The following is a 25,490-nucleotide window of genomic DNA, read 5'->3' as shown; positions in this document are numbered from 1 at the left end:
CGAGTGCTCCGGCAGCCCCCCCCGAGTGCTCCGGCAGCCCCCCCCGAGAGCTCCGGCAGCCCCCCCGAGCTCTCCGGCAGCGCCCCCGAGTGCTCCGGCAGCCCCCCCCCGAGAGCTCCGGCAGCCCCCCCCGAGCTCTCCGGCAGCGCCCCCCGAGCGCTCCGGCAGCCCCCCCGAGCGCTCCGGCAGCGCCCCCGAGTGCTCCGGCAGCCCCCCCGAGCTCTCCGGCAGCCCCCCCCGAGCGCTCCGGCAGCCCCCCCGAGCGCTCCGGCAGCCCCCCCCGAGTGCTCCGGCAGCCCCCCCCGAGTGCTCCGGCAGCCCCCCCCGAGCGCTCCGGCAGCCCCCCCCCGAGTGCTCCGGCAGCCCCCCCCGAGTGCTCCGGCAGCCCCCCCGAGCGCTCCGGCAGCCCCCCCGAGAGCTCCGGCAGCCCCCCCCGAGTGCTCCGGCAGCCCCCCCCGAGAGCTCCGGCAGCCCCCCCCGAGCTCTCCGGCAGCCCCCCCCGAGCTCTCCGGCAGCGCCCCCGAGTGCTCCGGCAGCCCCCCCGAGAGCTCCGGCAGCCCCCCCCGAGTGCTCCGGCAGCCCCCCGAGCGCTCCGGCAGCCCCCCCGAGAGCTCCGGCAGCCCCCCCCGAGAGCTCCGGCAGCCCCCCCCGAGTGCTCCGGCAGCCCCCCCGAGTGCTCCGGCAGCCCCCCCCGAGCGCTCCGGCAGCCCCCCCGAGAGCTCCGGCAGCCCCCCCCGAGAGCTCCGGCAGCCCCCCCGAGCTCTCCGGCAGCCCCCCCGAGCGCTCCGGCAGCCCCCCCCGAGCGCTCCGGCAGCCCCCCCCGAGAGCTCCGGCAGCCCCCCCGAGCGCTCCGGCAGCCCCCCCGAGAGCTCCGGCAGCGCCCCCCGAGCTCTCCGGCAGCCCCCCCCGAGCGCTCCGGCAGCCCCCCCGAGAGCTCCGGCAGCCCCCCCCGAGTGCTCCGGCAGCCCCCCCCGAGCGCTCCGGCAGCCCCCCCGAGAGCTCCGGCAGCCCCCCCCGAGAGCTCCGGCAGCCCCCCCGAGCTCTCCGGCAGCCCCCCCGAGTGCTCCGGCAGCCCCCCCCGAGCGCTCCGGCAGCCCCCCCGAGAGCTCCGGCAGCCCCCCCCGAGTGCTCCGGCAGCCCCCCCCGAGCGCTCCGGCAGCCCCCCCGAGAGCTCCGGCAGCCCCCCCCGAGAGCTCCGGCAGCCCCCCCGAGCTCTCCGGCAGCCCCCCCGAGAGCTCCGGCAGCCCCCCCCGAGAGCTCCGGCAGCCCCCCCGAGCTCTCCGGCAGCCCCCCCGAGTGCTCCGGCAGCCCCCCCGAGCGCTCCGGCAGCCCCCCCCGAGAGCTCCGGCAGCCCCCCCCGAGCGCTCCGGCAGCCCCCCCCGAGAGCTCCGGCAGCGCCCCCCGAGAGCTCCGGCAGCCCCCCCCGAGCTCTCCGGCAGCCCCCCCCGAGAGCTCCGGCAGCGCCCCCCGAGCTCTCCGGCAGCCCCCCCCGAGTGCTCCGGCAGCCCCCCCGAGCGCTCCGGCAGCCCCCCCCGAGCTCTCCGGCAGCCCCCCCCGAGCGCTCCGGCAGCCCCCCCCGAGCGCTCCGGCAGCGCCCCCCGAGTGCTCCGGCAGCCCCCCCGAGCTCTCCGGCAGCCCCCCCGAGCGCTCCGGCAGCCCCCCCGAGCTCTCCGGCAGCCCCCCCCGAGCTCTCCGGCAGCCCCCCCGAGCTCTCCGGCAGCCCCCCCCGAGCGCTCCGGCAGCCCCCCCGAGCTCTCCGGCAGCCCCCCCCGAGAGCTCCGGCAGCCCCCCCCGAGCGCTCCGGCAGCCCCCCCCCGAGAGCTCCGGCAGCCCCCCCCGAGCTCTCCGGCAGCCCCCCCGAGTGCTCCGGCAGCCCCCCCGAGTGCTCCGGCAGCCCCCCCCGAGCTCTCCGGCAGCCCCCCCCGAGAGCTCCGGCAGCCCCCCCCGAGCTCTCCGGCAGCGCCCCCCGAGCGCTCCGGCAGCCCCCCCGAGCGCTCCGGCAGCCCCCCCCGAGCGCTCCGGCAGCCCCCCCCGAGTGCTCCGGCAGCCCCCCCGAGTGCTCCGGCAGCCCCCCCCCCACCCCGAGTGCTCCGGCAGCCCCCCCCGAGCGCTCCGGCAGCCCCCCCGAGAGCTCCGGCAGCCCCCCCCGAGCGCTCCGGCAGCCCCCCCGAGAGCTCCGGCAGCCCCCCCGAGCTCTCCTGCCGCATCCTGGACCCTGCAGTCTCCGGTTACCGGCCGGGGAGGGCCAGCAGGGCACTGCGGCATTCTCAGTCCCCCGTGCGGGAGCAGCCCTGCCCCGGGCCGGGGTTAGCAGCCTGACCCCGCGGCACACCGAGGGGCAGGGAAGGCAGCGGAGAGCCCGGGGGCCACGGGGCAGGGCAGGGGCAGATGTGGGGCAGAGAGCTGCTGCTGGGGCAGAGAATCTCAGAATCGGCTGGAAAAGACCTGAAGAGTCTGACCATGACCCAACCTCTGCCTGCACACAGCACAGACCACGGCCCCCAGCTCCCCGTCCGGGGATGGGGACCCCGGCACTGCCCTGGGCAGCCGTGCCAGGGCCCCACGGCCCTGCTGGTGAAGGAATGTTCCCTTCCCTGGCACAACTTGAGGCCATTGCCTCTTCTCCTGTCCCTTGTTAGCTGGGAGAGCAGCCTGGCACCCACTTGGCTCCAACCTTCTGCCAGGGAGCTGTCGAGAGCCAGCAGGTCTCCCCCCAGCCTCCTCTTCTCCAGTCGGAGGCATCTGGGAGAGGATGGCTGAACTTTTGCCCCTGCCTCATACACCTGGCCAGGAGAGACTTGGAGAGCCTGGGGGTGTGCACAAGCTCCCTTCCCCTTACCCAGGGCCTCAGCACCACTGCTGACCCATGCAGCTCCAGCGATGGGAGTCGTGGGGAGCAGGACCCCCGGGGGGAGCAGGGGAGGGCATTCCTCAGCACAGGGCTCCCAGGAGGGCCCAGAGCTCCTTCTGCCCCTCAAGCCCTGCCCAAGAACAGCAGAAGGCTGCAGTGGGCCCAGGGGGTGATGCTGTGCAGGATGGTGCTGTGATCAGACACGGAGCAAGAGCCTCCCTAACCTCGAGCCCACAGGGCCTGGAGACAGCTGGGCTGGCCCCCAGGCTCCAGCAGGGCTCACACCCCAGGGCCTGAGAGGTCAGCAGCACCCAGAGCCTCTGTGCCAGGCTGCAGGCAGGGGAGGCAGGCACAGGGGCTTGGGTGACTGCCTCTCACCCGTGGGCAGAGCAGGAGGCCAGGAAACTCCCTGCACTGCCCCTCAGACCTGGCTGTCTCCTGCCAGTGTCTCACCCAAATCAGCCTTCCCTCCATGCCCCCAGGCAGCCCAGAGCCCAGCAGGTGACTGGCACCATGCAGTGGTCCCCAGAGCAGGCCCCAGCCCTGACCTCAGTGCTGAGAGGCCAGCTGCAGCCAAGTGCCTGACCGAAACCTGATGGCTTTGGTTCAAAGCTTCTCCAGCCCCAGCTCCCTGCTGCCACGGCAGCACCACAGGCCCTGCTCTGGAATGGACCTGGGTTTGGGATGCCCTGCTCCAGCAGCAGCACTGGGAGCACCACAGAAAGGGAAAGCTGGCTGAGGAAGGGAAGCTCCTCCTGACCTGCCCTCAGCCTGAGCCTGGTGGCCCTGCTCTGCAGGGGAGGTTGGGCTGCAGACCTCCAGCACTCCCCTGGGGGAGTCTGCCCTGCTGAAAGGGTTCACTGCTCCCTGGGCTGCTCAAATGTCTGCCCACCCCCTGGCTCCTCCATGTCCTCCCCTGTGCTGGCACCTTCAGGAGCCACCTCCAGCAGAGGCTGAGGAGAGCAGCACAAGGTCACAGGGGTGCCAGCAGCAGGGCCCTTCAACAGCCAGCCCTGAAGGCAGCAGCAGCCTCAGCTCTGGGATCACAGCCTCACAGAATGTCAGGGGCTGGAAGGGAGCTCCAGAGCTCACCCAGCCCCTGCCAGGGCAGAGCACCCAGGGCAGGGCACAGAACACATCCAGGAGGGGTTGGAAGCTCTCCAGAGCAGGAGACTCCACAGCCTCTCTGGGCAGCCTGCTCCAGGCTCTGTCACCCTCACAGGGACAAAGTTTTCCCTCCTGTTGCTGTGGCTCCTCCTCTGCTCCAGCTGCCCCCAGTGCCCCTTGTGCTGCCCTTGGCCATCCCTGGGCAGAGCCTGGCTGCAGCCCTGCACATCTTTATCCCCAGCACTGAGGGCAGCCCTCAGGCTGCTCTGCTCCCAGCTCCCAGCCCCAGCTCTCAGCCTCACAGGAGATGTTCCACAGCCTGCAGCAGCTCTGTGGCTCTGTGCTGGACTCTCCCAAGCAGTTCCCTGAGGTCCTTCCTGAGCTGAGGGCCCAGAACTGGACACAAGATTCCAGCTGTGGCCTCAGCAGGGCAGAGCAGAGGGGGAGGAGAACCTCTGGACCTACTCAGCACAGCCCTTCTGATCCAGCCCAGGCTGCCCTTGGCCTTCCTGGCCCCCAAGGCACATTGTTGGCTCAGGGGCATCCTGCTGTGCACCAGGACCCCCAGGACCCTCTCCTCTGCACTGCTCTCCAGCAGCTCAGTCCCCAGCCTGCCCTGGTCCTTGGGGTTGCTCTTTCCCAGTGCAGGACTCTCCCCTTGCCCTTGCTGGATTTCAGTGGGTTTCCAGAGCTGCACAGCCTGGCAGGGCTTTGTTTCCAGGCTTCCTGGCACGGTGGCACCACCAGGCTGCTCCCCACACACTCCTGCTTGTGTGTGTCGAGTGCCTGGAGACCTTCCCAGCCTCCAGCCCCTTCAGTCTGCAACCACAAACCCTGGGAAACCTCAGAGCCAGAGCAGTGCAGCCCAAAGCTGCTGCTGGCTGCAGCCCCACAGGGATCAAGGAGCTCTGGTGTGAATTACAGCCTGCAGAGCAGCTCCCAGTGCCACAGGGCCAGGGACTTGGCCAGGGCAGAGGAAGGCTTCTGGCTGTCTTTATGCTCTTTGTTTACTGGAGTCTGCAGCCTCCCTTCAGCTGCTGCCATGCAGGCTGTGAGCAGGGCAGGCTCTGTGCTCAGCTCTGCTGCAGGAGCCTCGGGGGCAGCCCAGGCACTGCCAACAGCAACAGGCAGCTGGGAAGCTGGCAGGAGCCAACCCTCCCTCCCCCCACATTGCCCCTCAAATGGGGAAGGGAAGGCTCTGGGGAGAGGTGGAGCAGCTCTGCTACAAGAGTGTGAGATGCAGCACAGGAGGCCAAGGGCAGCCTGGGCTACATCCAGAGCAGTGTGGCCAGAGCTGGAGAGAGAGGATCCTGCCCCTCTGCTCTGCTCTCAGACCTCACCTGCAGGCCTGGGGCCAGCTCTGCAGCCCCAGCACAGGAAGGACCTGGAGCTGGTGGAGAGGCTCCAGAGGAGGCCACAAAGATGCTCAGGGGCTGAAGCAGCTCTGCTGTGGGCCCAGGCTGAGGGAGCTGGGGGTGTTCAGCCTGGAGAAGAGAAGGCTCCAGGGAGACCTCAGAGCAACCTTCCAGCACCTGAAGGGGCTGCAAGAAGGCTGCAGAGGGACTGCTGGCAAAGGCCTGCAGGGCCAGCCCCAGGGCCAATGGCTTCAAAGCAGAGCAGAGCAGATTGAGATTGGCTGTGAGGAACAAGTTCTGCCCCAGGAGGCTGCTGGAACCCTGCAGCAGGTTGCCCAGGGAGGTGGTTGGGCTCCATCCCTGGAGCTATTGCAGGGGAGGCTGGAGAGGGCTGTGGGCAGCCTGCTGCAGGGGAGGATGTGCAGGGCTTGCACTGGGTGACCTTTGGAGCTCCCTCCCAGCCCAGAGCACTCTCTGTTCCTGTGATTCTCAAGCAAATTGTGCTTGCCCAGGACATGCCAATGACCTGCAGCCCAACCTGCTCCCAGGGGCACAGCGCTGGGGACACTTCCAGCATGCAAAACAAGAGCAGAGAAACCCTGCTGGAGGGAATGCTGCCTGCTGGGCACCCCTTGGGCACAGGGAGTCTGACATGGACCTGCCAAGCACTGCTCCCTCCTGGCAGGCTCCACTGGGCTGGGCTCCCCCTGTTTGTGGGGAGACTTTGATACTAGCAGGATTTGTTTGATTGGAAAGAGCATTTCACAGACTCACAGAAGAGAGCTGCAGAGCTCAGAGCTCAGCCACCCCCTGGCACACACTCAGCACACCCAGGCCTGGCCAGCAGACCCCTGCTGCACTCAGCTCTGAGCAGGGAGGCTCTGCAGGGCAGAGCTGCTTCTGCTCCAGCCAGCAGAGCTGGGCCCTGCCCCTGGGCTGCTCCACCTTGGCCTCAGTCACAGGATCACAGACTCAGAGCAGAGCTGCTTGGAAGAGGCCTCCAGGCTCCCCCAGCCCAGCCCTGCACCCAGCCCTGCAGGCTCAGCACCAAGCCATGGCCCTAAGCCCCAGGCCCACAGCTGCTGGAACCCCCCCAGGGCTGGGCACTGCAGCACTGCCCTGGGCAGACCATTCCAGGGCTGAGATCCCTGCCAGGGCAGAAACCTTTCCTGATGCCAGCCTGAGCCTCCCCTGGGGCAGCTTGGAACCATTGCCTCTGCTCCTGGCCCTGGGCACCAAGGAGCAGAGGCTGCCCCCTCCTCACCCCAACCTCCCTGCAGGGAGCTGCAGAGAGCAAGGAGGTCTCCCTCAGCCTCCTCTCCTCCAGCCTCAACCCCCCCAGCTCCCTCAGCCCTCCTCCAGCCCAGGGCCTCCAGGCCCACCAGCTCCTGCCCAGTCCCAGCAGTGCAGCAGCCTCCTGCCCAGGCTGCCAGCAGGGAGCAGGCAGTGTGAAGGGGGCAGCTGAAGATGAAGGAAAGAGAAGAGGGAGGGAGGTCTGCAGAGTGTGGTGGGTTTGGGCTGTGCCTCTCACCTTTGGTCACAGATCCTGACCAGAAAGCAGTGCAAGGGAAATAAATCACTGCTGGGGGGGAGAAGGAAGCCAAAGCTCATCCTGCACAACCCCAGTGGAGAGAGAGCTACCAGAAGATTTGGTTCCCCAAACAATTTCTCTCTCCTCACTTCTGTGCTCTGCACAGATCCTAACTTGCTCCTGCCTGACCTTGGCTGCATTGCTTTGGCTGAGTCTAACTTCTCTGCTCCTCTCTCTTGCCCCTTTGGTGCAGGGGGAGGCAGGGAGGGAGCAGCTGGCAGCTTCCCCTGCTCCTTGGCCAGGGAGGTTCTTGTGCTGTCCATTGATTGCAAACCCCTGCAAATACTGCAGCTCAGATGCACTGCACTGCACTGCAGGTTGGAGCTCTGCTGCTGGATGCAGCTTCCTCTGCTCCCAGCTGGCAGCTGAATGCTGGGGGGCACCAGGGGGGGATTTTCAAGCCACCACACTGAGCTAAGCTGGTTCCAGGAGTCCCTGTGTGTACATGGCAAGGTCTGGCTGCTGGTGCTGGGTAAGAGCAGCAGCCATGAGCCTGTCAAGGCTTCAGGAGGGTTTGAAGCAGGACTGGTTGTCACAGAGACACTTCCAGGGAAGTCCCCAAGAGCAGAAACCTTCCAGGACTGCCCCAGTCCTGCAGCAGCTCAGCAGACTTCTGCTTGCCCTGTCCCAGGCTCTGCCCTGTGGGACAGGGCTCCAAGTCCAGTGTCTGGTGTCCTCCCTCCACTGTCACCAACCTCCCTGTGCCTCCCTGTGCCCCCCTCCACCACCTCCCTGGGCAGCCTCTGCCAGCCCCTGACCAGCCCTGTCCTCATCTCCAACCTAAGCCTCCCCTGGTGCAACTTGAGGCCATTTCCTCTCCTTCTGCCCCTTGTTCCTTGGGAGCAGAGCCCAACCCCCACCTGGCTCCAGCCTCCTCTCAGGCAGCTGCAGAGAGCAATGAGGTCTCCCTCAGCCTCCTCTGCTGTAGGCTCAACCCCCCCAGCTCCCCCAGCTGCTCCTCCCCAGCCCTGCTCTCCAGACCCTTCCCCAGCTCTGTTGCCCTCTTCAGGACCTGCTCCAGCCCTCAGTGTCCTTGGAGTGAAGGGCAAGAAAGCCTAGAGAGGAGCAGCCTGGAGCCAGTCACAGGGCACTGAGGGCAGGGCAGAGCCTCTGGCACCCACAAGGACCCCTGGGCTCTGCCAGGTCAGCCCTGTGCAGAAAGCACAGCAGGTGCCTGGGCTGTGACAGCCACCTGGAGCCTCAGGGTGGCTGGGAGCAGCGTGGGGCACAGCTGTGAGCTGCACATCTGCCCAGCCAAAGGGCCTGCTGCTGGCAAACAGCTCCCAGGGTGAGGAGGCAAGGACCAGCACAGGGCAGCTGGGAGGGGAAGGGATCAGAGCTCTGCTGCTGGGCTGCTCAGGGCAGTGTCTGGGTGCCCTCTGCCTGCTGCTCCTCACCCTCTGTTACCTGCCCAGGGCTGCTCTTGGCTCTGTGTGCAGCCAAGAGCCTCTGACACCACAGCTCCTCCTCCCTTCTCATCCCACTGACACAGCAGGGACCCATTCCCACCGCTCCTGAAGCTCTCTTCCCACACTGGGAAGGCTTCAGTTTGTCTCCTGATCCTCCAAGGCTTTTCCCTCCCCTCCCAGGGCACAGAAGCCACAGCCTGTGACCACGAGGTGCCCTCCCCATGTGCTGCTGCAGTGATCTCTGCCCCAGGAGCCCTTTGCCTTGGCAGCATTCCCAGGGCACTCAGGGACCCTGCCAATCCTCCCAGCTCCAGGAGTCCCCAGCCCCCCTCAGCCCCCCCAAGAATGGCCACAAGTCAGCCAGCAGGGGCTGAGTGCTGCCACCAGCAAGCAGGCTGATGCCTGGCATGGCTCTCAGCTCCTCAAGTGTCATTGTCCCTCAGCTCCTTGACCCCTGGCTTCCCTCTCAGGATGCTGGCACAGCTCTCAAGCACCCTCCTGGCACAGCTCTCTTGTCCTGGCACGGCTGAGCAGAGGCTTGGGGGCAAGCTGCTCTCTGGGGGAGGTTTCCTTTGGCCACACCACAGCTCCTGAAGACAGGGCTGGCTGTGGCAGGTGGCAAGTCCTGGATCTCCCTCCCTGGGAAGCTGCTGAGCTCTGGGGAGATGGCACTCAGCTTCTGGCTGTGCCAGGGGAGCTGGGAGCTGCACAGCATGGAGCTGGAGGCCAGGGCAGAGCAGAGAGCAAACAAAGCTCCCTCAGAAGGGGCAGAAGACAGCTCCTGGGAAGGCAGAGTGCAGCATGCAGAGTTGGCTGGGAGGGGTAAAGCTGAGCTGGCTGAAGACCTTCCTCAGAAAGAGGTTGAGCTGCTGGGAGGTGTCCAGAGAGGGGCAACAGAGCTGAGCCCTGGGAGCACAGCCCTGGGAGGAGAGGCTGAGGGAGCTGGGGTTGCTTAGCCTGCAGAAGAGGAGGCTCAGGGGAGACCTTCTTGCTCTCTGCAACTCCCTGCAGGGAGGTTGCAGCCAGGTGGGGGTTGGGCTCTTCTCCCAGGCACCCAGCACCAGAACAAGAGGACACAGTCTCAAGCTGTGCCAGGGGAGGTTCAGGCTGGAGGTGAGGAAGAAATTCTTCCCAGCAAGAGAGATTGGCCCTGGGGATGTGCTGCCCAGGGAGGTGGTGGAGTCCCCATCCCTGGAGGTGTTTGGGATGAGCCTGGCTGAGGCCCTGGGTGCAGGGCTGGGTTGCTCAGATGGTGCTGGGTCAGAGGTTGGACTCAATGATCTCTGAGGTCTTTTCCAACCTGGGTAATTCTCTACTTCTGTGAGTTGCTAGAGTTAGACAATGACAGAGCCAGAGGATGGCTCAGGTTGGAAGAGACCTCAGAGCTCATCCACTGCAACCCCCCTGCCATGCCCAGGGACCCCTCTCAACCAGACTCAGCTGCTCAGGGCCTCATCCAGCCTGGCCCTGAACACCCCCAGGCAGGAGGCAGCCACAGCCTCCCTGGGCAGCCTGTGCCAGAGGCTCAGCAGCCTCACACTGCAGAACTTCCTCAGCTCCACTCTGACCCTGCTCTGCCTCAGCTCCAAACCATTGCCCCTGGGCCAGGCTCAGACCCCCTCATGCAAAGGTCCTCTGCAGCCCTCCTGGGCTTCCTTTCAGGTGCTGGAAGGCAGCTCTCAGGTCCCCCCACAACCTCCTCTTGCACTCAAGGAGCTGAAAGGTCTTTTCCAACCCAAACAATTCTGTGCTGAAGGCATTGGAGGTCTGGGGGGGGACAGCTCAAGTCCCTCACCAAGGCTGCACAGGGCAGTGCTGGGAGTGACAGTTCCTGTGCAGAGCAGGGGCCATGGCCTGAGGGCTGAGCCAGGGAGGTGAGCAGAAGGTTGTGCTGGGGCCTGGAAAGCCAACCCCAGGCCTGGCTGCAGCAGGGGAGATGCCCTGAGGGAAGCAGCAGCTGAAGGCACCCAGGCAGGGGGCAGCAGGGAGGCAGCGGCTGCCCAGGGGGCTGGGGGACAGCAGCAGCTGAAGGCACCCAGGCAGGGGGCAGCAGGGAGGCAGTGGCTGCCCAGGGGGCTGGGGGACAGCAGCAGCTGAAGGACAATGGCTCTGGGGCAGCACAGCCCTGCTGGGCACGGCAGCTGGCATGGCAGCTGGGCATGAGAGCTGGGCATGAGAGCTTGGCATGGCAGCTGGGCATGAGAGCTGGGCATGAGAGCTGGGCATGGCAGCTGGGCATGGCAGCTGGGCATGAGAGCTGGGCATGGCAGCTGGGCATGAGAGCTGGGCAGAGCAGCTGGGCATGAGAGCTGGGCATGAGAGCTGGGCAGGGCAGCTGGCATGGCAGCTGGGCAGGGCAGCTGGGCATGAGAGCTGGGCAGAGCAGCTGGGCATGAGAGCTGGGCATGAGAGCTGGGCATGAGAGCTGGGCATGAGAGCTGGGCATGAGAGCTGGGCAGGGCAGGAGCAATCCAGCACCCTCAACAAAGAGCTGGGGCAGGATCCAGGCTCTGGAGGCCACCTCCCAGCTGGCTGATCCAGAGGGCTCCTGGGAGCTCTCCCTGCTCCCTCCGGGGGAGCTGCTCACTGCCTGTGCCTGCAGCAGAGGCTGCCCTGCCCTGGGGCCAGGCTGCCAGAGCTGGGGCTGGGCAGGCTGGGGAGGAGAAGGCTCCAGGAGACCTCAGTGTGGAGCTGCAGGGGGCTCCAGGAAAGCTGGGGAGGGACTTTGGAGGGTGCCAGGGAGGGATAGGACTGGGGGGGATGGAGCAGAACTAGAAGTGGGGAGATTGAGATTGGCTGTGAGGAAGAAGTTGTTGCCCAGGAGGGTGGTGAGAGCCTGGCACAGGCTGCCCAGGGAGGTGGTGGAAGCCTCCTGCCTGGAGGTGTTTGCAGCCAGGCTGGAGGTGGCTGTGAGCAACCTGCTGTGGGGTGAGGTGTCCCTGGCCATGGCAGGGGGTTGGAGCTGGCTGAGCCTTGAGCTCCCTTCCAGCCCTGGCAGCTCTGTGGCTCTATTCCCATGGCCAGGATGAGCTGCAGGGTGAGCTCAGCCGAGGCAAAGGCCTAAGGCAGCCCTGGCTGGGAAGGGGGCAGCAGCTCTGGGGCAGCCAGCAGGTGACTGCTGTGCCACCTCCCCCCAGCTCAAGCTTCCCTCCTGGCAGTGGTCATCCATCCCCCTGGGATGGTCACACACAGCCCAGGGCACTCCAGTCCCTGCCTGACTCTGCAGCCTTTCCCTGCAGCACTGAGGCACTTCTGCAGCTGCAGCTCTGGCAGCTCTGCCCAGCCCCAGCAGCAGCACTGAGGCACTTCTGCAGCTGCAGCTGCAGCTCTGCCCAGCCCCAACAGCAGCACTGAGGCACTTCTGCAGGCTGCAGCTGCAGCTCTGGCAGCTCTGCCCAGCCCCAACAGCAGCACTGAGGCACTTCTGCAGGCTGCAGCTGCAGCTCTGGCAGCTCTGCCCAGCCCCAGCAGCAGCACTGAGGCACTTCTGCAGCTGCAGCTGCAGCTCTGGCAGCTCTGCCCAGCCCCAACAGCAGCACTGAGGCACTTCTGCAGCTGCAGCTGCAGCTCTGGCAGCTCTGCCCAGCCCCAGCAGCAGCACTGAGGCACTTCTGCAGGCTGCAGCTGCAGCTCTGGCAGCTCTGCCCAGCCCCAGCAGCAGCACTGAGGCACTTCTGCAGCTGCAGCTGCAGCTCTGCCCAGCCCCAGCAGCAGCACTGAGGCACTTCTGCAGGCTGCAGCTGCAGCTCTGGCAGCTCTGCCCAGCCCCAGCAGCAGCACTGAGGCACTTCTGCAGCTGCAGCTGCAGCTCTGCCCAGCCCCAACAGCAGCACTGAGGCACTTCTGCAGGCTGCAGCTGCAGCTCTGGCAGCTCTGCCCAGCCCCAACAGCAGCACTGAGGCACTTCTGCAGGCTGCAGCTGCAGCTCTGGCAGCTCTGCCCAGCCCCAGCAGCAGCACTGAGGCACTTCTGCAGGCTGCAGCTGCAGCTCTGGCAGCTCTGCCCAGCCCCAGCAGCAGCACTGAGGCACTTCTGCAGCTGCAGCTGCAGCTCTGGCAGCTCTGCCCAGCCCCAGCAGCAGCACTGAAGCACTTCTGCAGCTGCAGCTCTGGCAGCTCTGCCCAGCCCCAGCAGCAGCACTGAGGCACTTCTGCAGCTGCAGCTGCAGCTCTGCCCAGCCCCAGCAGCAGCACTGAGGCACTTCTGCAGGCTGCAGCTGCAGCTCTGGCAGCTCTGCCCAGCCCCAACAGCAGCACTGAGGCACTTCTGCAGGCTGCAGCTGCAGCTCTGGCAGCTCTGCCCAGCCCCAGCAGCAGCACTGAGGCACTTCTGCAGCTGCAGCTGCAGCTCTGGCAGCTCTGCCCAGCCCCAACAGCAGCACTGAGGCACTTCTGCAGCTGCAGCTGCAGCTCTGGCAGCTCTGCCCAGCCCCAGCAGCAGCACTGAGGCACTTCTGCAGGCTGCAGCTGCAGCTCTGGCAGCTCTGCCCAGCCCCAGCAGCAGCACTGAGGCACTTCTGCAGCTGCAGCTGCAGCTCTGCCCAGCCCCAGCAGCAGCACTGAGGCACTTCTGCAGGCTGCAGCTGCAGCTCTGGCAGCTCTGCCCAGCCCCAGCAGCAGCACTGAGGCACTTCTGCAGCTGCAGCTGCAGCTCTGCCCAGCCCCAACAGCAGCACTGAGGCACTTCTGCAGGCTGCAGCTGCAGCTCTGGCAGCTCTGCCCAGCCCCAACAGCAGCACTGAGGCACTTCTGCAGGCTGCAGCTGCAGCTCTGGCAGCTCTGCCCAGCCCCAGCAGCAGCACTGAGGCACTTCTGCAGCTGCAGCTGCAGCTCTGGCAGCTCTGCCCAGCCCCAACAGCAGCACTGAGGCACTTCTGCAGCTGCAGCTGCAGCTCTGGCAGCTCTGCCCAGCCCCAGCAGCAGCACTGAGGCACTTCTGCAGGCTGCAGCTGCAGCTCTGGCAGCTCTGCCCAGCCCCAGCAGCAGCACTGAGGCACTTCTGCAGCTGCAGCTGCAGCTCTGCCCAGCCCCAGCAGCAGCACTGAGGCACTTCTGCAGGCTGCAGCTGCAGCTCTGGCAGCTCTGCCCAGCCCCAGCAGCAGCACTGAGGCACTTCTGCAGCTGCAGCTGCAGCTCTGCCCAGCCCCAGCAGCAGCACTGAGGCACTTCTGCAGCTGCAGCTGCAGCTCTGGCAGCTCTGCCCAGCCCCAGCAGCAGCACTGAGGCACTTCTGCAGGCTGCAGCTGCAGCTCTGGCAGCTCTGCCCAGCCAAACAGCAGCACTGAGGCACTTCTGCAGCTGCAGCTCTGGCAGCTCTGCCCAGCCCCAGCAGCAGCACTGAGGCACTTCTGCAGCTGCAGCTGCAGCTCTGCCCAGCCCCAACAGCAGCACTGAGGCACTTCTGCAGGCTGCAGCTGCAGCTCTGGCAGCTCTGCCCAGCCAAACAGCAGCACTGAGGCACTTCTGCAGCTGCAGCTCTGGCAGCTCTGCCCAGCCCCAACAGCAGCACTGAGGCACTTCTGCAGGCTGCAGCTGCAGCTCTGGCAGCTCTGCCCAGCCCCAACAGCAGCACTGAGGCACTTCTGCAGGCTGCAGCTGCAGCTCTGGCAGCTCTGCCCAGCCAAACAGCAGCACTGAGGCACTTCTGCAGGCTGCAGCTGCAGCTCTGGCAGCTCTGCCCAGCCCCAGCAGCAGCAGGCAGGGGTGGTCCCCTGGCAGAGCTCCCAGGCTGACCCCCAGTGGTTCTGCTTTGCTTTCCTCGGGGCTGGGAGCTGCTCAGAGGCCTGGAGCAGGGGCTTGGCAGGGAGGCCTCAGCCCAGCTGCAGCAGGGGCACAACCCCAGCCCCAGCCCGGTGCTGGCAAAGGCAGAAGGAGGCTGTGATGGCTGCCCCCAGGCTCACCCCCACCTGCCTCTCCCCACAGCAGCTCCAGCCTCCTGTCCCAGCTCTGCTGCCGTCTGCAGCTCCCTCAGCAGCTGCTGACATCCACAGCCAGCCTGCAGGCAGGGTCCAGAGCCTCAGCTACAGAGGGATTAGTGAGCAGGCAGAGAGCCCTTAGCACTCCTGAAGAGGCAGCTGGGGAGGGAGCCCAGGCAGGCTGAGCCCAGGCAGGCTGAGCCCAGGCAGGCTGAGCCTAGGCAGGCTGTGCCCAGGCAGGCTGAGCCCAGGCAGGCTGAGCCCAGGCAGGCTGAGCCCAGACAGGCTGAGCCCAGGCAGGCTGTGCCCAGGCAGGCTGAGCCCAGGCAGGCTGAGCCCAGACAGGCTGTGCCCAGGCAGGCTGAGCCCAGGCAGGCTGAGCCTAGACAGGCTGAGCCCAGACAGGCTGTGCCCAGGCAGGCTGAGCCCAGGCAGGCTGTGCCCAGGCAGGCTGAGCCCAGGCAGGCTGAGCCTAGACAGGCTGTGCCCAGGCAGGCTGAGCCCAGGCAGGCTGTGCCCAGGCAGGCTGAGCCCAGACAGGCTGAGCCCAGGCAGGCTGTGCCCAGGCAGGCTGAGCCCAGACAGGCTGAGCCCAGGCTGGCTGAGCCCAGACAGGCTGTGCCCAGGCAGGCTGAGCCCAGACAGGCTGAGCCCAGGCTGGCTGAGCCCAGACAGGCTGTGCCCAGGCAGGCTGAGCCCAGGCAGGCTGTGCCCAGGCAGGCTGAGCCCAGACAGGCTGAGCCCAGGCAGGCTGTGCCCAGGCAGGCTGAGCCCAGGCAGGCTGTGCCCAGGCAGGCTGAGCCCAGGCAGGCTGTGCCCAGGCAGGCTGAGCCCAGACAGGCTGAGCCCAGGCAGGCTGTGCCCAGGCAGGCTGAGCCCAGGCAGGCTGTGCCCAGGCAGGCTGAGCCCAGGCAGGCTGAGCCTAGACAGGCTGTGCCCAGGCAGGCTGTGCCCAGGCAGGCTGAGCCCAGGGCTGGCAGGCAGGGGAGGCCAGGGGGATCCAGGGGAGCCAAAAGGCTTCACCTGCAGCCCCGGGGCTGCCGAGGGGGCAGCAGGCTAAGGGGACAAGCACAGCCTGCAGCTGCCAAACCCCAGCCTGGCACAGCTCAGCACCATGCCAGGGCTGTGCAGAGCCCTTCCCAGCCCCAGGCAGCATTAGAACCACAGAGCTGCTGAGGCTGGGAGAGGCCTTGGAGCTCCTCAAGCCCAACTGCTCACCCACAGCTCACTGCCACTGCTGCTGAGCCACTGCCACTGCACCACAGCCCTCAGCACCACAGCCCTCAGCACCACGGCCCTCAGCACCACAGCCCTCAGCACCACAGCCAGGAGGCTCTGAAACACCTCCAGGGCTGGGGACTGCACCACCTCCCTGGGCAGCCTGGCACAGTGCCTGGCAGCCCTTGCTGGGAAGAAATTGCTCCTCATGTCCAACCTGAACCTCCCCTGGCACAGCTTGAGGCTGTTTCCTCTTGCCTGTCACTTGCTGCATACCAGAAGAGCCCAACCCCCACCTGGCTGCAGCCTCCTCTCAGGGAGCTGCAGAGGGCAATGAGGTCTCCCTCAGCCTCCTCTGCTCCATGCTGACCACCCCCAGCTCCCTCAGCTGCCCCTCACAGGCCTGCTCCATGCTGACCACCCCCAGCTCCCTCAGCCTCCTCTGCTCCATGCTGACCACCCCCAGCTCCCTAAGCTGCCCCTCACAGGCCTGCTCCATGCTGACCACCCCCAGCTCCCTCAGCTGCCCCTCACAGGCCTGCTCCGTGCTGACCACCCCCAGCTCCCTCAGCTGCCCCTCACAGGAGGCTCCAGCCCCTCACTGGCCTCCATGCAGTGAGGGGCTCCCAGCTGAGCACAGCATCCAAGGTGTGGCCTCACCAGCAGATGGGGACCCCCACATCCCTGCTCCTGCTGGCCACACTACTCCTGATGCCAGCCAGGATGCCTTTGGCCTTCTCGCCCCCCTGAGCACACTGCTGGCTCCTGTTCAGCCAGCACTGCACTGCACAGCACTGGACACTGTACTGTCTCCATCAGCCACCTCTGCACAGGAGCCTGCCTCAGGTCCCTGTCCCAGCCCAGCTCCTCTCTCCCCAGGGCTGTGTCCCTGCTCACCACCAAACCACAGCTCAGTGCTGTTGGCTCTGCCTGCAGGGCTGCTGGTCCTGCATGGAGCACGCTGGGAGCCCACAGCTCCTGAGCTGCCTGAAGGCCAGAGGTCACTCTGCCCCTCCCTGTGTGGCAAAGCCCTTCCTGCAGGCTGCCTCTGGCTCCCTGCATGCCCCAAGTGCTGCACCATGGCTGCCCCAGCCCACAGCAGCTGCCCATGGCTGCCACACTCCATCTGGAGGGTCAGGCAGTGTCCAGGGCAGCCTGGGGCACACTCACACTCCCCAGGCAGCTGCTGCAGGGCTGAGGGACCACAGAAGCTGCCTTGCTCCCACCTCCCCCACCTTGGCCTGCTTGAAGCAAAGCCCCAGCCCAAGCCTGCTCCAGCTCCAGCTGGCTTCCAGGTGGGCTGGGGGAGAGCAGCCCCTGCCCAGCAGCAGTGTGGGGCACCCTGCCACCAGCACAGCTGCTGCCTGGGGGCTGCTGGGCAGGCTCCTAGGAGCACTCCCAGCCACCCTCACCCATCCCTTCCCCTGCAGGGGGGAGCAAAGCAACCCCCCAGGTCAGCACTGAGCTGGAGACCCCAGATAGAATAGAATAGAATAGAATAGAATAGAATAGAATAGAATAGAATAGAATAGAATAGAATAGAATAGAATAGAAGCAGGTTGGAAGAGACCTTCAAGATCATTGTGTCCAACCCCTCAACCAATCCAACACCACCTAAACAACTAACCCATGGCACCAAGCACCCCAGCAAGTCTCCTCCTGAACACCTCCAGGGATGGGGACTCCACCACCTCCCTGGGCAGCACATCCCCATGGCCAATCTCTCTCTCTGTGTAGAACTTCCTCCTAACCTCCAGTCTAAACCTCCCCTGGCACAGCCTGAGACTGTGTCCTCTTGTTCTGCTGCTGGGTGCCTGGGAGAAGAGCCCAACCCCCACCTGGCTCCAACCTCCCTGCAGGGAGTTGCAGAGAGCAAGAAGGTCTCCCCTGAGCCTCCTCTTCTGCAGGCTAAGCAACCCCAGCTCCCTCAGCCTCTCCTCCCAGGGCTGTGCCCCAGACCCCTCCCCAGCTCTGTTGCCCTTCTCTGGACACCTTCCAGCAGCTCAACCTCTTTCCTGACCTGAGGAGCCCAGAACTGGACACAGGACTCCAGGTGTGGCCTGAGCAGTGCTGAGCACAGGGCAGGATGAGCTCCCTGCTCCTGCTGGCCACACTGTTCCTGATGCAGGCCAGGATGCCCTTGGCCTTCTTGGCCCCCTGGGCACACTGCTGGCTCCTGTTCAGCTGCTGTCAACCAGCACCCCCAGGTCCCTATGTGGGGAGGAGCCTTCATGCTTCAAGCTGGAGCAGGCCTGGCCCATGGGCACAGCACACCTGCGTCAGGAGGAGGACTTCATCTGTCTGCAGCCGAAGTGCAGCCCCTGGCACTGGGACTTGTTGAATGCCAACGAGAGAAGTCCTCAGGAGGACCAGAGAGGTGCAGGGTGGAGCAGAAAGTGTAAAGCTTTCCTTGTTTCATTGCCTGGATGCCTGCATCTGCTGGCAGGAGGGAGCAGCAAGAGCTGTGCCTCTCCCCTCTGCCCTCTCCCTGCCTCCTGTTTGCTGTGTTCTGGCCTTGAGCAGCCTGCTGGCAGCCTGGGCAAAGCCAGCTTCTAGCTGTGGCACTTTGGGCTCAGCTATGGGGGGAGTGGGGCAGAGGGGGGGGGGGAGGTAATAGATGCATTTAAATATCTATCATGTTAGAGGCCCCAACCTTGCTGATCCTTGCATGAAGCTGTGTGGGAGGGGGAACCAAAGTGATGAACAACCAAGATACTATCATTCATTCCTGGGCTTCTCCTCATCTGTTGCCTTGGTATCAATTAAAAGCTTACAGATTGCATTGATATAAATATAATAACTCATAAAAGTGGTAACAGGAGATAAGGGCAGAGTGGTAACTTGAATAGAGACATCAATGTGTGCTGTATTGGTATGCAGGATAAAAACACTGACATAATATTTATGTGCTAGGTACAGGAACAGTGAATATTTATATGGAATGGAATGGAATGGAATGGAATGGAATGGAATGGAATAGAATAGAATAGAATAGAATAGAATAGAATAGAATAGAATAGAATAGAATAGAATAAGCCAGGTTGGAAGAGACCTTCAATATCACCAAGTCCAACCTATCATCCAACACCACCCAATCAACTAACCCATGGCACCAAGCCCCCCATCAAGTCTCCTCCTGAACACCTCCAGGGATGGGGACTCCACCACCTCCCTGGGCAGCACATCCCCAGGGCCAATCTCTCTTGCTGGGAAGAACTTTCTCCTCACCTCCAGCCTAAACCTCCCCTGGCACAGCTTGAGACTGTGTCCTCTTGGGTGCCTGGGAGAAGAGCCCAACCCCCACCTGGCTACAACCTCCCCGCAGGGAGCTGTAGAGAGCAATGAGGTCTCCCCTGAGCCTCCTCTTCTGCAGGCTAAGCAACCCCAGCTCCCTCAGCCTCTCCTCCCAGGGCTGTGCTCCAGACCCCTCCCCAGCTTTGTTGCCCTTCTCTGGACACCTTCCAGCAGCTCAACCTCTTTCCTGACCTGAGGAGCCCAGAGCTGGACACAGGACTCAAGGTGTGGCCTGAGCAGTGCTGAGCACAGGGCAGGATGAGCTCCCTGCTCCTGTAATAGATATTACAGAGGAACAACCTTTCCAATCCTTGTCTCAAGTGACGTGGGGAGCTGCAGCCCTGCTAATAAGTAACCAATCTATTATTATTATTATTACTATTACTATTATTATTGCTGTTGTTTTGTTGTTATTGCTATTACTATTATCTTTATTATTTATTAACTGCCATTCCCATCCCTGTTGCGCTGCTGTTGCAATACCTACATGTGCATTATCACAGAGGAACAACCTCTCCACTCTGTCTCGAGTGGCTCGGGGAGGTGCAGCCCAGCTAATAAATAACCAATCAGTTATCCTTGTTGCTGCTGCTGCTGTTCACCACACCAGCATCCACCATTCCCATCACACCTCTCTTCTCACCTCGGTGCTGAGCGCGGAGGGGAGGCAGAGCCCAGCTCAGCCCTCCCCAGCCGAGCCCTGCCCAGCTCAGCCCTGCCCAGCTCGGCCCTGCCCAGCCGAGCCCTGCCCAGCTCAGCCCTGCCCAGCTCAGCCTTGCCCAGCTCAGCCCTGCCCAGCTCAGCCCTGCCCAGCGCAGCCCTCCCCAGCTCAGCCCTGCCCAGCACAGCCCTGCCCATCTCAGCCCTGCCCAGCTCAGCCCTGCCCAGCTCAGCCCTGCCCAGCGCAGCCCTCCCCAGCTCAGCCCTGCCCAGCACAGCCCTGCCCAGCTCAGCCCTGCCCAGCTGAGCCCTGCCCAGCTCAGCCCTGCCCAGCTCAGCCCTGCCCAGCGCAGCCCTCCCCAGCTCAGCCCTGCCCAGCACAGCCCTGCCCAGCTCAGCCCTGCTCAGCGCGGCCCTGCCCAGCTCGGCCCTGCCCAGCACGGCCCTGCCCAGCTCAGCCCTGCCCAGCTCGGCCCTGCCCAGCACGGCCCTGCCCAGCTCGGCCCTGCCCAGCACAGCCCTCCCCAGCTCAGCCCTGCCCAGCACAGCCCTGCCCAGCTCAGCCCTGCCCAGCTCAGCCCTGCCCAGCTCGGCCCTGCCCAGCACGGCCCTCCCCAGCTGAGCCCTTCCCAGCCCTGCCCAGCCCTCCCCAGCGCAGCCCTGCCCAGCCCTGCCCAGCGCAGCCCTCCCCAGCTCAGCCCTGCCCAGCACAGCCCTGCCCAGCCCTCCCCAGCGCGGCCCTGCCCAGCTCGGCCCTCCCCAGCACAGCCCTGCCCAGCGCAGCCCTGCCCAGCCCTGCCCAGCACAGCCCTGCCCAGCTCAGCCCTGCCCATCCTGTCGCGACCCTCCCCCTCGCCCCGGCCCTGCCCCGGCGCCGCGCCGCTCACCGGCCTGGTTGGTGGTGATGTTGACGGAGGCGAAGTGCGGGGAGAAGGGGCTCTGGTCGGTGACGCCGTTGACCGCCTGGATCTCGAAGGTGTACTGCGTGTGCGCCAGCAGGTCGCTGATGTAGACGCGGGGCTCGGCCAGCCCCAGCTGCCGGGGGGCGAACTGCACGTTGTCCCCGCAGCGGGTGCAGGCCCCCCGGCCCGAGCCGCAGCTCTTGCAGATGATGTTGTACACCAGGTCCTCCCTGCCGCCCGCGTCCCGCGGAGGGCTCCACTCCAGCACCAGCGAGGTCTCGTTGACGCTGGAGATGACCGCCTGGGGGGCCGAGGGGATGGCTGCGGAGAGCACAGACAGGAGGCTCCTGAGAGGGTCCAGAGAAGGGCAGCGAGGCTGGGGAGGGGTCTGCAGCACAGCCCTGGGAGGAGAGGCTGAGGGAGCTGGGGTTGCTTAGCCTGCAGAAGAGGAGGCTCAGGGGAGACCTTCTTGCTCTCCACAACTCCCTGAAGGGAGGTTGGAGCCAGGTGGGGGTTGGGCTCTTCTCCCAGGCACCCAGCAGCAGAACAGGAGGACACAGTCTCAAGCTGTGCCAGGGGAGGTTTAGCTTAGCAGGAAGTTCTTCCCAGACAGAGATTCCCTCTGGGATGTGCTGCCCAGGCAGGGGGTAGGGGTGGCATCCCTGGAGGTGTTTAAGCAGAGCCTGGATGAGGCACTTGGTGCCAGGGCCTGGTTGATCAGTTGGGCTTGGGTGATTGGTTGGACTTGGGGACCTTGGAGGTCTCTTCCAACCTGGCTGACCCTGTGGTTCTGTGACCTTTGGAGGTCCCTTCCAAGCCAGACCATTCTGTGACTGCAGCACTGAGCTAGGGGCTTCTGCTGGGGTCAGGACGTGTGGAACAAGCTGAACACAGAATCACAGCATCACAGAACAGCAGGGCTTGGAAGGGACCTCCAGAGATCATCCAGTCCAACCCCTGCCAGAGCAGGGTCACCCAGGACAGGGCACACAGAGCACATCCAGGAGGGGTTTGACAGTCTCCAGAGCAGGAGGCTCCACAGCCTCTGTGGGCAGCCTGCTGCAGGCTCCAGCAGCCTCACAGGGAGGTTTTCACTGTTCACAGCCAGAGGCACAATTCCTGTCCTCTCATCCCAGGCTCATTTCATCACCCCTGGCACAACTCCCCAGTCACTGCTTGCAGCAGTTCTGGTTCCTGGCCTTTGCTCTAACCTCCTGTGTGCCAACACAGAGAGCTTCTGACCCCGGGACAGCCCCAGAGGGAAGCCATCCTCCTGCCCAGAGCAGCACAAACCAGCCCAGGCCTCTGTCCTCCTTGCCCACGCCATGGTGTGAGGACAGGGTGGCCCTGGGTGAGAAAGGTCTGGACAAGGTGCTCTGAGCCTCCTCAGGCATTAGGAGAAAGTTCTTTACTCTGAGAGTGTTGAGACCCTGGAGCAGGTGGCCCAGGGAGGCTGTGGACATCCCACCCCTGGAAGTGTTTAAAATCAGGCTGGGTGAGGGAATGAGACTGCAGAGGAGGCCACCAAGATGAGCAGAGGGCTGCAGAACATCCCCTGTGGGGACAGGCTGGGAGGGTTGGGGCTGTGCAGCCTGGGGAAGAGAAGGCTCCAGGGAGACCTCAGAGCAACCTTCCAGCACCTGAAGGGCTCCAGGAGAGCTGGGGAGGGACTCTGGACAAGGGCTGGGAGTGCCAGGATGAGGACAATGGCTCTGAGCTGGGAGAGAGGAGACTGAGACTGGAGATGGGGAAGAAATTCTTGGCAGTGAGGCTGGGGAGACTCTGGCACAGGCTGCCCAGGGAGGCTGTGGCTGTGCCCTGCCTGGAGGTGTTCCAGGCCAGGCTGGATGAGGCCCTGAGCAGCCTGGGCTGGGGGGAGGGGTCCCTGCCCATGGCAGGGGGCTGGAGCTGGCTGAGCTTTGAGCTCCCTGCCAGCTGAAGCCATTCTGTGACGCTGTGATTCCTCCAAAATCCCACTCAGGGCTTTGTTAGGAGCCCCTGAGTGCTGTGAGTGCTGAGTGCTGTGAGTGCTGTGTGCCCCCAGCCCCCGCGGCCACCTACTGGTGCAGGGCATGTCGAGGGGGTCGGCGTCCGCCCGGTAGTAGCCGTTGCGGCAGACGCAGCTGGTGGCTCCCTCGGAGGTGGTGCGGCTGTTGATGGGGCAGTGCACGCAGCCCTCGTCCCCCTGGCTGGCCTTGAAGGTCCCCGAGGGGCAGCCTGGAAGAGAAGGGAGAGCAGAGGTGAGGAGCGGGGCCCAGGGCTGCTGGGGATGCCCAGAGCCTGGCAGCGCTGCCAGGGGACAGCCTCCGGGGCTCTGCGGGGTCCAGAGGCAGAGCCTGGCGCGTTGAAGGCAAGCGGGCGGAGAAGGAGCAGCTGCTCAGCAGGCTCTGAGCAGCCAAACCCTGGGCAGAGTTGCTCCTGCTGCCTGCAGGGCTGGGGGTCCCCAGCTGTGACCACCGGCCAGGAGCCTCTCAGGGAGCTGTGAATGCAGAGAGCTCTCAGCCTCCGCCACCAAGGACGCAGCTGGGCCGAGGCAGACCGAAGGTCCACGGCCACCAGAATCCCCTGCCCAGCAGCGGCCACCCAAGGAGCAGAGCAGAGCCAGGCACCCTCCCTGCCCCCAGCACCTCCCCACCCTCCAGCAGTGCACAGCTCAGGGCCTCTCTCAGGGCAGGCTCCTTGCATTCAGCCTCCCCAGCGGGTTGCAGCGGGTCTGGGACTCCCTGCCTTGCAGCCACGCTCCCCTGCAGCAGGAGCCCTGCATGGGCACTGCAGGCTGCAGGGAGGAACTGCTGACCTCTGCTTGGGAGCTGCCAGCTGCCACTTGCTCTGCTGCAGCCTCACACTGCACTGCCACCCACCTCCTCCATGCCCCCCTGGGTGGCACAGCCCTCTGCCATGCCCCAAGCCACTCACACAACATTTCCTGCCTCCTTCTCTGCTCTTTTCTCATCGTTAGCAAAGTCCAAACTGTTTTTCAAGCCCCAGCTGCACAGCCTGGTGCAGCCCCAGGGGCTCAGCCCCAGCAGCCACCAGGGCAGCTCCCAGCCTATCCCTGTGCATGGCTCTGTGAGCCTGGGGCTGTCTTCTCCCATGGGCATCACCTCCTGCCTGCTGCTGCTCATTCCCTGCTCACAGCACCTCCTAAGCTCCTTGGGCAGCTCTCCACAGCCAGCCCTGCTCTGCACTGCTCAGCATCACCAGGAAGTCACAGAATCACCAAGGTTGCAAGAGACCTCAAAGAGCATCAAGTCCAACTTCTGCCACCAGCATCAGGCAGTGACCGAGACAAGGGGACTGAGGGCACCCTGAGGGAGGCTGCAGATGACACAAGCAGGAGGGTTGGTCTGCTGGAGGGCAGGAAGGCTCTGCAGAGGGACCTGGCTGGGCTGGCTCCATGGCTGAGGTCAGCTGGACACCCCCCTCCAGTTTCTGCTTTCCAAGGTAAACAGCAAGTCCAAACTGGAATCTGCAGGCAGGAGCTGCCCCCTCCCCTGCCCCCTCCCCAGAGCAGTGTGGATGGCCTCAGCCCTTGCTAGAGGCCAGGAGGAGTCTCCAGTTGCTTCCTGCCAGGGTGCTGCCAGCAGCTCTGGAAGGTGCTGCCTCCCCTGGGGCTTGCAGCAAGGGCAGGGCTCAGCATCCCTGGAAGCTGCTGCCTGGGAAGAGAGCTCTGCAAGGCTGAGAGCTGAGCAGCTCCCACTGTGACAGAGCTGCCTCCATCCCAGCACCGGGACAGCAGCTCTGGCCCCATCCCTGCAGGTGTGCAGCTTCCCAGGGGCAGGGCTCCCACACCTCCAGCACCAACCAGAGGAAGCTGATGGGGGCTCACAGGGAGCATAGGGACCTTTAACTGCTCCGCTGCTGCACCCAGGCATGGGTGGCTGCCTGGCCAGGGCACGGCTCTGAGTGCTGCAGGCAAGGCTGGGACTGCCTGAGCAGCTCTGGGTGTCCTCCTGTCCCATCCATCCACCCCCAGGGCACTGGAGGTGGCCATGCCTGGGAAGGCAATTCCATGGAGGACCCATCCTGGGTCCTGCCCTCCCCTGCAGGAGGACCTTGGCAGGGAGCTGCAGCTGGGGGCAGTGCTGGCATGAGGCACCCAGCCCTCCTTCCCTGCAGTGCTGCCCACCCTGGGCCAGCCCTGGCTCAGCCTGGGGCACAGCCCTCTGGCCAAGCATGCAGGAGGGGCTGCAGAGTGGTTCCCTGCTTGCTGGCCCCAGGGCTCACAGCTTCCCCCTAAGCAACCTTCTAACTGATCCAATGGGAGCTGAGCAGGCTCCAAGCAGGCTCAGGGCAAAAAGCTCTCTGCAAGCTCCCCAAAGGCCACCCTCAGCCCAGGCCAATGGCTCTGAGGGAGTCCTCCCCAGCTCTCCTCTCCTGGCTTGGTTCCTCCTGCAGGGCTGATGGAAAACAGCAGCCATGGCCCTGGCCCTGGCCCTGGCCCTGGGGACCACCAAGTCTCAATCCCCTGGGCCTTGTCTCCCCCCTGGGCCTCCTCCCCTGGGGCTGGAGCCAGGCTCTGCAGCCCATTGCCTTCAGCATGCCCTGGAGCTGCTTGCCCAAGCCACAGCCTGCCCCTCACCCTCCCCTGGGCTTCTGGGAGCCCTCTGCCACCACTCTCTCTGCTGCTGCTGGCACCCAGTTGCCCTGCAGACCCCACAGCAGGCTGGGGCTCCCTTGGCCACCACCACAGGACAGCTCCTGCCCCAGCCAAGGGGCACCACGGGCTTCCCCCCAGGGAGAGCCATAGCACAGAGCCCTGGAAGGGGGTGGGTTGGAAGGGACCTTGGAGATCAGCCAGTTCCAAGCCCCTGCCATGGGCAGGGACAGCTCCCACCAGCACAGGCTGCTCAGGGCCTCATCCTCCCCACAGCTCCCTGAGGGGGGGCTGGAGCCAGGCTGGGGTTTGCCCTTTCAAGCAAGTGCCAAGGGACAGGACAAGAGGCAATGGCCTCAGGCTGCACCAAGGGAGGCTCAGGTTGGATATCAGAGAGAATCTCTCCACTGAGAGAGCTCTCAGGCCCTGGCCAGGCTGCCCAGGGAGGGGCTGGGGTCCCCATCCCTGGAGGTGTTGAGAGTGCTGCCGAGTGGCCAAGGACCTGTCAGAGCCATGCTGATGGTCGACCTGATGCTCTGCAAGGGCTGCTGCAGGCTGGGCAGGTCTGGGCCCTGTGCCTTCCCCTCCAGAG

At 65.1% G+C, this 25,490-nt stretch overlaps 1 protein-coding gene across 2 annotated transcripts in view; it reads right to left on the bottom strand.

Moving 5' to 3' along the window:
• Positions 1 to 25,490, bottom strand: part of EPHB2 (EPH receptor B2) — a 169,790-nt gene that overhangs the window by 49,418 nt on the left and 94,882 nt on the right. For both annotated transcript variants that reach the window (XM_054175737.1, XM_054175739.1), the window contains exons 4-5: positions 22,363 to 22,518; positions 20,287 to 20,622 (exon numbers count right to left, since the gene is read on the bottom strand). In XM_054175737.1, the coding sequence (XP_054031712.1) occupies positions 20,287 to 20,622; positions 22,363 to 22,518 (492 nt within the window). The remainder of the gene's footprint in view (positions 1 to 20,286; positions 20,623 to 22,362; positions 22,519 to 25,490) is intronic.

The sequence above is a fragment of the Dryobates pubescens genome, chromosome 33 (genome assembly GCF_014839835.1).
Source record: "Dryobates pubescens isolate bDryPub1 chromosome 33, bDryPub1.pri, whole genome shotgun sequence".
Lineage (NCBI taxonomy): Eukaryota > Metazoa > Chordata > Aves > Piciformes > Picidae > Dryobates > Dryobates pubescens.
This window is presented reverse-complemented; position numbering and strand designations above follow the sequence as displayed.